An 11,553-nucleotide genomic window follows, 5' to 3' on the forward strand; every position below is an offset into this window, starting at 1 on the left:
TGGGACAGGAAGGACAGGTCACAAGGAGACTCAGCATCTCATGCATTTAAGAACCACATTCCCTGTTTTTCATGCCTAGGCAGCTAAAACATTTGTCCAAGCCTTCAAACCTTTCTCACCTTCTACAGCAATTGGTGTAGCTGGGTTTTTTGCCAGCTCCCTAGCTATGCTGTGCTCTACACAAAATACTCATTTGTGTCAAAGGGCTGCAAAAGAGAATATACAATTTCCTTCCACCCCTCTTTTTTCCCCTCCCTGTGCAGAAGATATTCAACACTGGATGAGCTCTACTGGTGTCTGAAAAACAGAGCAAATTCGGAGGCACTTTTTAACACACTCCTCAATCCCCCAAGTTTCCTGTATTCCTTTGTGTAGTCTCTCCTACCTCAAACATTCCCTTCTTAATCAGATTTACCTCCTTGCTCTTTCCAGCCTTTGTGGTGGCATCTCCATGGGCTTGTCTACTTCCCTTTCATTGTCAGCACCACATTAATTCAACAGTTATCATTTTTAAGCTCCTTCCAGAGGTGCGCTGTGCTGCTTTTATGACAGCACTGGCCCCTCATTCAGCATAAGCCCAGCTACAAGGAGGTGCGTAACACTACATCATACACATAATAACTGTTATATGGAGTCTACAACAAACTTCACATATCTAAAATAATGCAATGTTACAATTTTATTAACTTTCAATTGTTCACAATAAGTATTGATCGCAATTTTACAGAAGGTGAGGCACACAAATGGACTCAGTGGGGAAAAAAAGTACAGAAACCAACAGCTTCCAATGCCCTGCATTGGAATTCCCTCCGTGAAGTAATTCCCTCCATGAGCGAGTTGGGGAGGGGAGTGTCTGGAGTGCTGGTGCAAAAGGATAACTTAAAAAAAAAAAAAAGTCTAGTCGTGACCCAGACTGTAAAGCAACCGTACTCACACATATTCACAGACTGATCTTCTAGGAAGCGCAAGCGTTTAAATTGTAAATGGCCTAAGAGATCAGAGGCCCAAGATAGCTATGATTTATTCTTTGGTGCTTCAGTTTATGTTCAAGGGAGACTGAGATCTACAATTTCAAGGGCTTCCTGAGATAACTTCAGGGGGATGCTCACCATTCAGCTGGAAACTGTTTTTCTCACCTCAGTCCCTAATATAGGTGAGAAATGGATTAAGCACAAACTCAGTCTTATAAGGCCACTGCTGTAAGAGTAACCACCTCACTTGAAATGCAGAGATTTGCAAAATCATCCTGGGTACTGAAACTGTCCTTCAGGTTGCTGTACCAGGCATCCACCATCTCCTTCATCTCTGGATAAAGGTTTTCAGGGATGCTGAAGGAATAAATTTGGACTGCGAGATCTTCTCTTATCCTGCGGCAGGAGGCCTGGACAGTGAAAACTCTCAGCGGCATCAACGCCAAGCAGTTCTCAAAGCCATCCTCCACTGAGAAGGTGTAGGCCACCGGGTAGCCCAGGAGCACCCCAAAAATAGTGCAGAGGTTCCAGTCAGCAGAGCAAATCTCACTGGAAGATATGGGGCCTGCAGTAGCTTCTGCGGTCTTGAGGTGCGCCAGGAGAGTCGAGAGGTAGCCCGTGATAGTACGGGCTGCCGAGGCTCCACAGAGCTCCGGCTGCGCCCGGCCCACAGACACATCCAGGAAGGGCGCAGGCCGGGCCCGCAGCACGGCCTCGAGGCGTTGGGCCGCGCGCCCTGGGTGCAGCACCAGTACGCTGCCCGCCACGCTCAGCAGGTGCAGGCGGCCGGGGTCCAACCCGGCCTCCCGCAGCCGCCCCAGGTAGTCCCGCAACTGCTCAGCCTCCGCCGGCCCGCAGTCGTACAGCAAGGCTGGTTTCAGCCCCGCCGCCACCGCCAGCACCTCCCCAGCCAGCTGCAGGGCGCGGGCAGCCGCCAGCCGCCGCCGGCCCGCCTTCCCCAGCCCCCGCCGCGCCGCCAGCACCAGCCCCGGCACCGACAGCCCGCCACCCCCGGGGCCCGCTTCCTCCGTGCCCATCGCCGCCTCACGCCGGAGGAAAGCGGCCGCCGCGGCTCCTACCGCTTCCGGGGTGGAGCGTCCTTCCGCCGGCAGCACGGACGTGTGGGGCTGCCGCGCGCCTCCGCGCCGGGCTCGCGCGGGCTCCTAACGGCCGCCGCGCGCCTCGGGCCGGGCTCCTAACGGCCGCCGCCCGCCTCGGGCCGGGCTCGCGCGGGCTCCTAACGGCCGCCGCGCGCCTCGGGCCGGGCTCCTAACGGCCGCCGCCCGCCTCGGGCCGGGCTCGCGCGGGCTCCTAACGGCCGCCGGGCGCCTCGGGCCGGGCTCCTAACGGCCGCCGGCCGCCTCCGTGCCGGGCTCGCGCGGGCTCCTAACGGCCGCCGCGCGCCTCGGGCCGGGCTCCTAACGGCCGCCGGGCGCCTCCGCGCCGGGCTCGCGCGGGCTCCTAACGGCCGCCGGGCGCCTCCGCGCCGGGCTCCTAACGGCCGCCGGGCGCCTCGGGCCGGGCTCCTAACGGCCGCCGCGCGCCTCCGCGCCGGGCTCCTAACGGCCGCCGGGCGCCTCGGGCCGGGCTGCTAACGGCCGCCGCGCGCCTCGGGCCGGGCTCCTAACGGCCGCCGCGCGCCTCCGCGCCGGGCTCCTAACGGCCGCCGCGCGCCTCGGGCCGGGCTCCTAACGGCCGCCGCGCGCCTCGGGCCGGGCTCCTAACGGCCGCCGCGCGCCTCGGGCCGGGCTCGCGCGGGCTCCTAACGGCCGCCGCGCGCCTCGGGCCGGGCTCCTAACGGCCGCCGCCCGCCTCGGGCCGGGCTCGCGCGGGCTCCTAACGGCCGCCGCGCGCCTCGGGCCGGGCTCCTAACGGCCGCCGGCCGCCTCCGTGCCGGGCTCGCGCGGGCTCCTAACGGCCGCCGCGCGCCTCGGGCCGGGCTCCTAACGGCCGCCGGGCGCCTCCGCGCCGGGCTCGCGCGGGCTCCTAACGGCCGCCGGGCGCCTCCGCGCCGGGCTCCTAACGGCCGCCGGGCGCCTCGGGCCGGGCTCCTAACGGCCGCCGCGCGCCTCGGGCCGGGCTCCTAACGGCCGCCGCGCGCCTCCGCGCTGGGCTCCTAACGGCCGCCGGGCGCCTCCGCGCCGGGCTCGCGCGCCGGGCTCCTAACGGAGGCCGAGGAGGCTGCTCTCCCTGGAGCTGGAGCTCAGGGTTCACTCTCAGCTGCTGGGGCAGTGGGAGGGGAAGAAAAAAAGTGGGTACAAAGATGTTTTCAAGGCAGTTTTAATGGAGCACAGATTATTTTTTTCCCCCTATAACAATCAAGTATTTATATACATGTCAATACTGGATTTTAAAAAATATTAGTTAAAAATCTGATTTGTACATGTTGGTTGCTTAAGCAAAAAGCTAAAAACAGTAAACTACTTAAAGGAATAATACTTATAAAACTCTATTTGGACACTTCCAAAATAAAAAGTACTAATGACTGTTCAAAATTTAATCAGACCACCAGATTTACAGATTTAATTCAGGTTCAAGCAAGGCACCAGTTAAGAAATCTCTTCCTATATGTACAAGGAACCGGAGGGCAGAGTAGGGCCGCGGCGGCGGTCACTGTGCTGGGAGCGGCGTGGCCATGTGCAGCGCAGGGCCCTGCATGGGCCAGCCCTCCTGGTGGCTCTGCAGCAGGCGGTACAGCTGCTTCAGGTGGGCCACGATGTTGTCCTTGATATCGGGCGTAGAGATCTGCAGCCGCACGCTACCACTGTCAAAGGAACGCGTGAAGTCACCAGAAAACATTTCGTAGATCATCCGAGCCACAACGGGAATGACCTGTTCAAAAAATTAAGGCAGTTTTTTCAGCTGGTCACATAATACATGCTTGTTATTTTGCACCAGGAACACCCTGCAGTGGTCAAATTACTAGCAGATTGATTTCCACAGTAACCCGAATTGCAGTTCACAGACCAAAGCTATTCAGCATACCAGGAATACATATCATTTGCAGTTAGTGTGACACCAGCTTCCTATTTGGGCTTCTTGACATCATTAACCAAGACAGAGAAAAACATCTTATTTGTTATCTATGGGTGTAATTCTATGGAGCCCAGCAAGGCTGGCACATCTTATTTCACAGCCTTTGCTCATACCTGAACCACAATCAGCTTTCTCTCTCTAGGTTTTCCATCAGGCCATTCTTCCCCAAAACAGAAGTAGATTTCATATGGTGGCTGTTTCTCAATTTGTCCCTTCTGATGGGCAATCAGCTCTAAGAATAAACACAGAACGCTGCAGGGTTATCTCTCTTTCCGTTAGGAACACTTACCACACCCCAGCTTGTTACCCTTGTCCCAGATCTAAAAGGATCATGCAATCCTTCTCCAGAGCCACCTCTTACACATATAAAGAGTTATGGCTTATTTCTAAAATCCAGAAAGAACTTTCTTTAACAACGAGACCCACCAATATTTCAGTCTGTTAAATGAGTGTAAATTCACTTTCCTCCAATGTGCACCTGCTCTGTAGTCCACTGCAGTCAGGGAGAGCAGTGGCCACTGAACCACATTCCATGCACATGCAAACCGCTGATCCCTACTGCTGATCACCCAGTCTAATGGTGTTACGGAGAGCCAAGACCAGCATCCAAAGCTCTTTCCAGAAGCAAAAGTTACCTACCACTTAGGAACGTTTCCAGACAGAAGAGTTTGACTTTCTTTTGCCTCTCAATCAAATTTGGTGTAGTGGAGGAAGGCGCACATGGACCAGACCAGTACACCTTGCACTGGCAGAGTCGGACAGCATAGATGGCATGGCCACTGACCTCTAGGATCAGCCCCCTGTCCATAACATCTAGTAGTCGACTTGTGAAGATCTTTTGCTTTTCATTGGTGATTTGCTCTGTTCCTGGAAACTTGACTTGCTCCAAACTAATAGGCCCAAACAGCTCTTCCTGATCTGGCATTGGACCCAGCTCTCCGTAGAAAAGTCGGCATCCCTGTGGGTTGCTTACAGTCGTTGTGGGTCCAGTCTCCTTTCCTCGATATTCAAACTTGATTTCTAGGTCTGTCACTGACAGAGGAATTGTTAGTAAGACGTTTCCTGCACCTCAACACATATACTGCATGCATCAGTAGTGCAGAAGCATCATGCAATGTAAGCTAGAGTCTGAAAGAACATTTTAACTATACACAGTTCTGCATGCTAACAAGCAAACAATCAAGGGAAAAGCAAGGTTAAAAACCACTTGGTTTAAAAGCACAGTGAGACACTACAGCCATATACATACTTGGAAGAGAGCTGATCCAGAGCTCAGGGCTACTGAAGAAGTCATGCTGCAGGGCAGTTGGAGGCATTTCCATATCTAGAGGTTCATTCTTTGGCCACACAGCTTCAGGGCTACAGTTTTCTGCACTGGCTGGAGCCATTGGAGAATCTACAAAAAAAAAAAAAAAAAAAAAAAAAAAAAATCAATTCTTTGATAAAACAAGATTTGATTTCAAGGATGCACCAATTTACAAGGAAATAACTTCACTAATAGATGACAGCCTATGCTACCAACCATTGATATTAAGAAATGGAAAGGTCTCCTGAATAGGGACATGCTGAGATGGATTCAATTCTTCCTCTTCATCATCATCAAGATCATTATCTTTTTCATCCCATGGAGCTGAGCCGGTGGAACCTACAAGCAAGCACATGTTAGGGGAAGTCGCTCTGTGTGAAACACTGCAATGCATTTCCTGAAAAAGATACTGCAATTTTCATGTTGATTTTGCATATTATCAGATGTTGATTTGTATAAATATAAGTAAAAAAGGGGAAAATGTAATCTTTACAATATACTACCATCAGTTTTTTTTTCAAGCATGACGTTAGAGAGCTAAGGATCCAAATAAACTACCAGCAATGCTGGATTATTTGGCAGATAGCATGCAACCTTTAATTTGAGTACAGTTATGCTACGGTTCAAAGTCCTCTTAGCCGAGTTTGCATATTACACCATTTTCCGCTGCACACAAAGGTAGCTTAAGAGTTAATTCCTCAGCAGGAAAGGTAGATGACATTGGACAGATGCCTGCTCAGTTACCAGTATTGTGTCAGCAAGGCCCTCACCTGGATTAATGATTGATCCCTGGGACTGCGGGATATCGCAAACTTCATAAATTTTAACAGGATTCATGGGCACCTCCTTGGTGCCATCATACATCAAATTAAACTCCCGGCTTTTGTTAAGAGCACATCGGAGCTGGGCTTTCCACTTTGCAGGGTCTGGCTCATCAACTCCCTCCTGGTACTTTCCCGTTTCCACAGCCCATGCCTGGGGACAAAGTACACCGTGCTTAGTCCAGCTCTCTCAATATGCCAGCTTTTATCAGAAATCACGCTTTCAAACAAATTCACTGTAATATTCTTCTGTTGCAGAAGTCTCACCTCAGCTCTTCTGATAACAACAATGGAAGTTCCCTCTACAATCTTTTCCCATTCAAATGGGGGGGGGGGAGAGAAATGTAAATCCTAATTTCAGAGAACCATTAGCAGTTTTGAGCATGCATCTTTTTGCAAGTTAAGAAAGTGTAATTTACACAGGAATATGCACTGGATTTTTTCTAGGTGGCTTGGGTTGGATACCAAAAAGTCATTTTGGACAGGGAACCATATCTTGTGTAGAAATGGACTCAAAGTAGGATGGAAGAACAGCCACAGAGCTCACACCTGGCCCTCCTCTTCTTTCCCCCCAAAAATCAGACTATCAAGCCAAGATCCTTTCAAGGCAAGAGTACTCCTTCCTCAAAGGAGTACAAGAGCTATAATGAATCCCTTGGGAGTGATGGCAGGCATTAGAATTTAGTGGTAGAATCATGATTTTTCTTCTCTAGCTAAGATTTAGGTAACAGTACTTAGTGGTGTGATACTACAGACAAGCCAGCCACCACAACCTAAGCCCACTAGATGAAGTAAATAACAGCGACTTCATCTGCCACAATCTATGCAGTCAGACATCAAGTCTGGGCTCCGGTGGTCTGAAAGGGTTAAAGAACTAAATACCTTTTCAATGCAGTGCCAAGCTTGGCATTGAGATTTTCTGAGGTCAAAGAAAACAGGACAAAATGTGCCTGGAAACAGTCTGAAATGACTATCCAGCTTTCAGGCCAACAATTCAACCCTTTGTCCCTGTTTAATGGCCATTGTATAACCAAGCTTCTCTTACCTTACCTTAAATATAGTGTTTTCCTCTTCATGCTGAGGACTATGCCGAGTTGCATGCTTCCAGGGGATCTGAAATCGCTTTGCTTCTCGATTCAGCCAGATAAGGCCTGGATACATACCGCTATCTACCTGGGCTACCAGCCAGGGCTTCAAGCGAACTCTTCGTGGGTGCAATGCCATTGTCTACGAAAGACAAAGAGATAATAGTAGACAAACTGCTAAATTTTAGAGGCTGATTCTACCCCCCTCAAAAAAATATTATTTAATGAAAAAGGTTTATCAGCAATGTTACTATTGTTATTTTATTGCACGTCTAGAACACAAATTCAGATTTCACTAGATAACTGCTCTACCAGAAGCAACTACAAACGCATCACTAAGTAAGCACCGTAATCGTTACAAGAACGACTCGCTCAAATATTAAAGCACTCAGAGATGGTGTATTATTTGTGTTAACTGAGCACATGCAGGGATTAGCCCCAATCAAAACAGCGCTGTAAATGCTGTGCAGGAGATAAAGCCACAAACAAGCCACAGCAAGAACAGACATTAGAATTTCAAAAGCCTCCGCATACACTTTAGTAAACTGAACTATCTGATCTAATTTCTCTTGAGTCATGTAAGAGTTACATCCAGAAGCAGAAAGGCTAACGTGCCACAGAGAGTTTTACCCTTCTGTCCCAGTGAGGTAATAGGGGAATCTTCAGGCTGAACTGGAGGGGAGCATTTTATCATATGGAGACACAGTTTCATCCAAAAGTCATTTCATGACTTTTTCATGAATGTTTTGAATGCTACTACATACTGTAATCATTTGCAAACATCAGTGTAAAATGTTGACCCATAGTAACTAGGATGTTTGTCCAGAAGGGCATGAACTGCAAGTGCACACTCATGCTAAAAAATCAAGTAAAATTGACTAGTGTTTAGCTGGGTTTTTTTTAACAGCATCAGTTAACTATCAAAGTTGTTGTTGTGTAAGTAGTCCTATGTTGCTACTACATCTGCAACCATCAGTATCTTCCTTGTTCACTACATGTACAAAGCTAAAGAAAAAAATAAATGCTTGCCCCTATGCAAGAAGAGGCTATATTTGGTATTTTTACATGTTTTTTTATTTTTATACTACACAAATGCTCAGAAAGCACATTTCACATATTAGTTCATAAATCTTAAAACAGAAGTGAAAAATGGCAAATAGTCCCATTGATAAAACTAGATACAGGATAAATAAAACCTTTGCCATAAGCCCTAAATATTTCTATAGGAGTTGAAAAATATGTCTAGCAGCAGAGATAAGAGAGCTTAAAAAAAAAGAAAAAAAGGAAAAAGAAAAATCCTATCCAAGAACTAATCTAGGAACAGATTTTATTTGTTCAAATACCTTAAGATCCAATTTAAATGCAAGTGATCACAGAATATTAATCTGAACACAACTTTTATTATCCATTAACCAAACAAAAAAAGTTCAGATTTAATTGGAAATCATGTTTAAATACTAGTTTGAAAGTGTGTTTTGTCAAGGATCCTGGCACGATAGACTGCTTCCAAGGAGCTAAAAAGGATCAGAAAAGAATTGTCAAAATTATTTTTATGCTTCTGAAATTGCTGTATCAGCTAGCCATGTCTGCAAATCCTATCAAAATTAAAATTTTAATAATGTTTGCAAGGGTTCAAAGTCCAGGTTAATCCTGGACAAAATGTATTTAGAAATGAGGAAAAAAGAAAGACATGTTTTTCCCTTCCAAAGGGGAATTCTCACTGTAACAAGTCCTAAATAAAGTTTAATTCCACAACCTCTTTTGCACTCTTCTAACTTTACTGCAAGCAGTCTCCCCTTCTGATAACACATACTGGGCGCGCACACACACACACACACACACACACACACACACGTGAAAGATCCAGATTAAATACAAACCCAGACCTCAGTGAGAAAATATTCATGCCTCCAGAACAAAATAAATTCAGTCACCTGGACAGTGCACTATGCCTTATTAGTTTCAAAGGGTCTATTAGATCAGAGACAACGTGTATCAATACAAGACATTACAATGCTTTATGACCTTTTATCACCAATGACTTATTGACATAATAACAGAGAGCAGATCAACTTGAATCTCATTGCTCAGCTCAAACAGTGAGTCAACCTCTTTTACAACTTCCAACTTCGATCTGGAGGGGTCCACCAAAAACTGCTCAAGCTCTCCAAAAGCAGCAGGGACGCGCTTAAGGAGCGCCTGCACAGGTTAACGGGGTTTGCTGACAGAGGCCTGGCCCTGGATGTACACCAACAGGAATCCCCCAGTTCCCTTACGCCAGCTTTAATGTCTGGTGCACAGGGGTAGTTCATACATCCCTGCACTGCTAATACATCCCTCCAGCATCGTGAGTATTCAGTGCACTTTCAGTTTTAACTAACCCAGATGTTTTCCCTTGGATGGGAGACATTTGCCCAGCAAAAACAACTCAGGCAAGCTCAGGAACACACAGACATCCCTGCAGCCACTGCTCCGAGTGCAGCGGGTGAGTGACAAAGGTCAGGAACGCCCCGTCGGCTGGTGCCGTATCCATGCATTCGGCACGGACGCCAGCCAGCGTATGTGCTGCTTAATTCAATAGGCACAGTACACCAGGAAAACACTATCCGAAAGTGAAAGCCTGTCTAACTTTTACCGGAAAGAGGGACTTGCTAAGGCTCTGAATACACGAGCAATAAACCTAAATGCACTAGAGCACACACAAAGTGCAGCTCCCCAGTGATGTCCACATCAGCCTGCTGCCAGCAGCAGTATCCCAGGCCTGGAGCGAGGAGATGCACTGCATCTTCATGCCCTTCGGCCAGCTTGTGTGCTCACAGCAGAGACTCTCAGAGCGCCGCTCCACAAGACGGAGGCCGCAAACCCCCACTTTCGCCCCAGCCTCAAGCAGGATTTGGCGCTCCAACAAACTGCATCCTGATGGATGGGGAGCTACAACACAAGCATTAAAATGATACCAAAGACAGCTGACCCAATTTGGTTCTCTCCTGTAGGCGCTCAGATCCTTACCATATTTTTGTGGCATAGGTTTCCTGATCTCAAATGCTTTCAGTCTCAGCTTACACAGCCAAGAACATTCAGCCCTCCTTTTCCACCTCAGTCAGGGACCCTCTAAGAAACTAAAGAAGGGTGGCAGCTTTCTCCAGGTTAATCTCTACGATACCACAGCCTGTCACCTCCTTCCTTGTTGTTACTTACAATTTAATCACATTAACATATACTTAGTGGATTTTCATTCATTTTTTTTTTTCCAAAGGCGAGTTGCTCAACTCTTAACATCAGTATTCCTTGTCTGCACAGAGAAACAGGCTGAGTTTTCATCCACTTATCTAACATCTAATCACCTCCCTCCACCTGGAATCTGTAGCTCCTGCATTTCAGAGATTTACACATCACCGTCCCAAAACTGTGCTCCTGATTGCTTCACAAGAGCCCAGGATCCCCTGCCCTGCGCGGGGCAGGGAACCTGCTTTAAACGCAATTAACCCTCCTACTTCACAGCTCCTCGGGCCCAGCCCAGCAAGCGCAGCCATCTGCCAGGCCAGGATGGCCCATCAACTTGAAAGGGCCCCGGCTCCGTCCTGGGAATTCGGCTGCTCAAGGTGGCAACAGCTGCGCTACCCAAATAGCTCTTGGCAGCTTGTAGGGGGCAAATACCACCCCTGGCCTAAATACAGGCCTCCATTTACGCCAACTTGAAAGACGTAGCCTAAGGCTAACGACCAGGTAAGCCATGTGAACAGATGGGAAAGGAGTGCAATAAATACGTTTTCAGCGTTTTATCCTCCCGACTGCCTTCGGATGTGGCTAATTCCCTGTTCTGCCACCGCCTCCCTTTTCAGGCCGGGATTCGCACGCTCCTGAAGACACTAAACCAAAGCTCTGGCTTCCTTCTGATTTCCTGCAAGGAAAGTTTTTTGCACTAACTCTAAGCAAACCAAGCTCTCGTCCTGAAGTTTGTTTTCTGTTCCGCATCAGACTCCCACCCTCCTGCCACAGAAACCCTGCAACGCGGGGTCCAAGGAGAAACGGAGCTTTCCGGCAGGAGCGACTCACGATTTTCCGCAGGGAAACGAGATACCGGCCCCAGCGAAGCGGGCTTCGGGGGCGAGCTGAGCGCCAGCCCGGCCGCCCCCCGCGCCCTGACAGCTCTCCCGGGCTGCGCAGGGAAGCAGCAGCCCCGCGGCTTCTTCCTAGAGGCCGAGAGGGGCCTTTCTGCAAAAACCGCCGCAGCCATTTCCTCGCCGCTGCCGGCCCGCAGCGGTGTCACAACCCGCCCCGTCCTCAGCCCCGCTCCCACGCTCCGCGGCCGCCAGCGCGCAACTTACCCCTGT

At 49.3% G+C, this 11,553-nt stretch overlaps 2 protein-coding genes across 2 annotated transcripts; both read right to left on the reverse strand.

The window, feature by feature from the left end:
* Nucleotides 1-664: 664 nt before the first annotated feature.
* On the reverse strand, nt 665-1,918 carry C25H1orf74 (chromosome 25 C1orf74 homolog; the record flags this gene model as incomplete). The annotated part of the gene is made up of 1 exon (XM_062595086.1): nt 665-1,918. A coding segment is annotated over one exon (735 nt), but the record flags the coding sequence as incomplete, so codon positions are not given.
* Nucleotides 1,919-3,581: 1,663 nt separating this feature from the next.
* Nucleotides 3,582-7,358, reverse strand: IRF6 (interferon regulatory factor 6). The gene is made up of 7 exons (XM_062595053.1): nt 7,185-7,358; nt 6,084-6,288; nt 5,530-5,652; nt 5,257-5,403; nt 4,647-5,039; nt 4,121-4,239; nt 3,582-3,803 (listed from the first exon to the last, which is right to left on the reverse strand). Exons 1-7 carry the CDS (start codon nt 7,356-7,358, stop codon nt 3,582-3,584), a joined length of 1,383 nt encoding a protein of 460 aa, XP_062451037.1.
* Nucleotides 7,359-11,553: the final 4,195 nt, after the last annotated feature.

Source organism: Rhea pennata, chromosome 25 (genome assembly GCF_028389875.1).
Source record: "Rhea pennata isolate bPtePen1 chromosome 25, bPtePen1.pri, whole genome shotgun sequence".
Taxonomy (NCBI): domain Eukaryota; kingdom Metazoa; phylum Chordata; class Aves; order Rheiformes; family Rheidae; genus Rhea; species Rhea pennata.

Bases quoted from the DNA above. Each gene is read 5' to 3' on its own strand.
- IRF6 (XM_062595053.1), bottom strand. From the start codon at position 7,358: ATGGCATTGCACCCACGAAGAGTTCGCTTGAAGCCCTGGCTGGTAGCC. The intron at 6,289-7,184 runs GTAAGGTAAGAG...CTTTGTCCCCAG, and splicing joins AGGAAAACACTATATTTAAG to GCATGGGCTGTGGAAACGGG. The intron at 5,653-6,083 runs GTGAGGGCCTTG...GCTTGCTTGTAG, and splicing joins GGGATCAATCATTAATCCAG to GTTCCACCGGCTCAGCTCCA.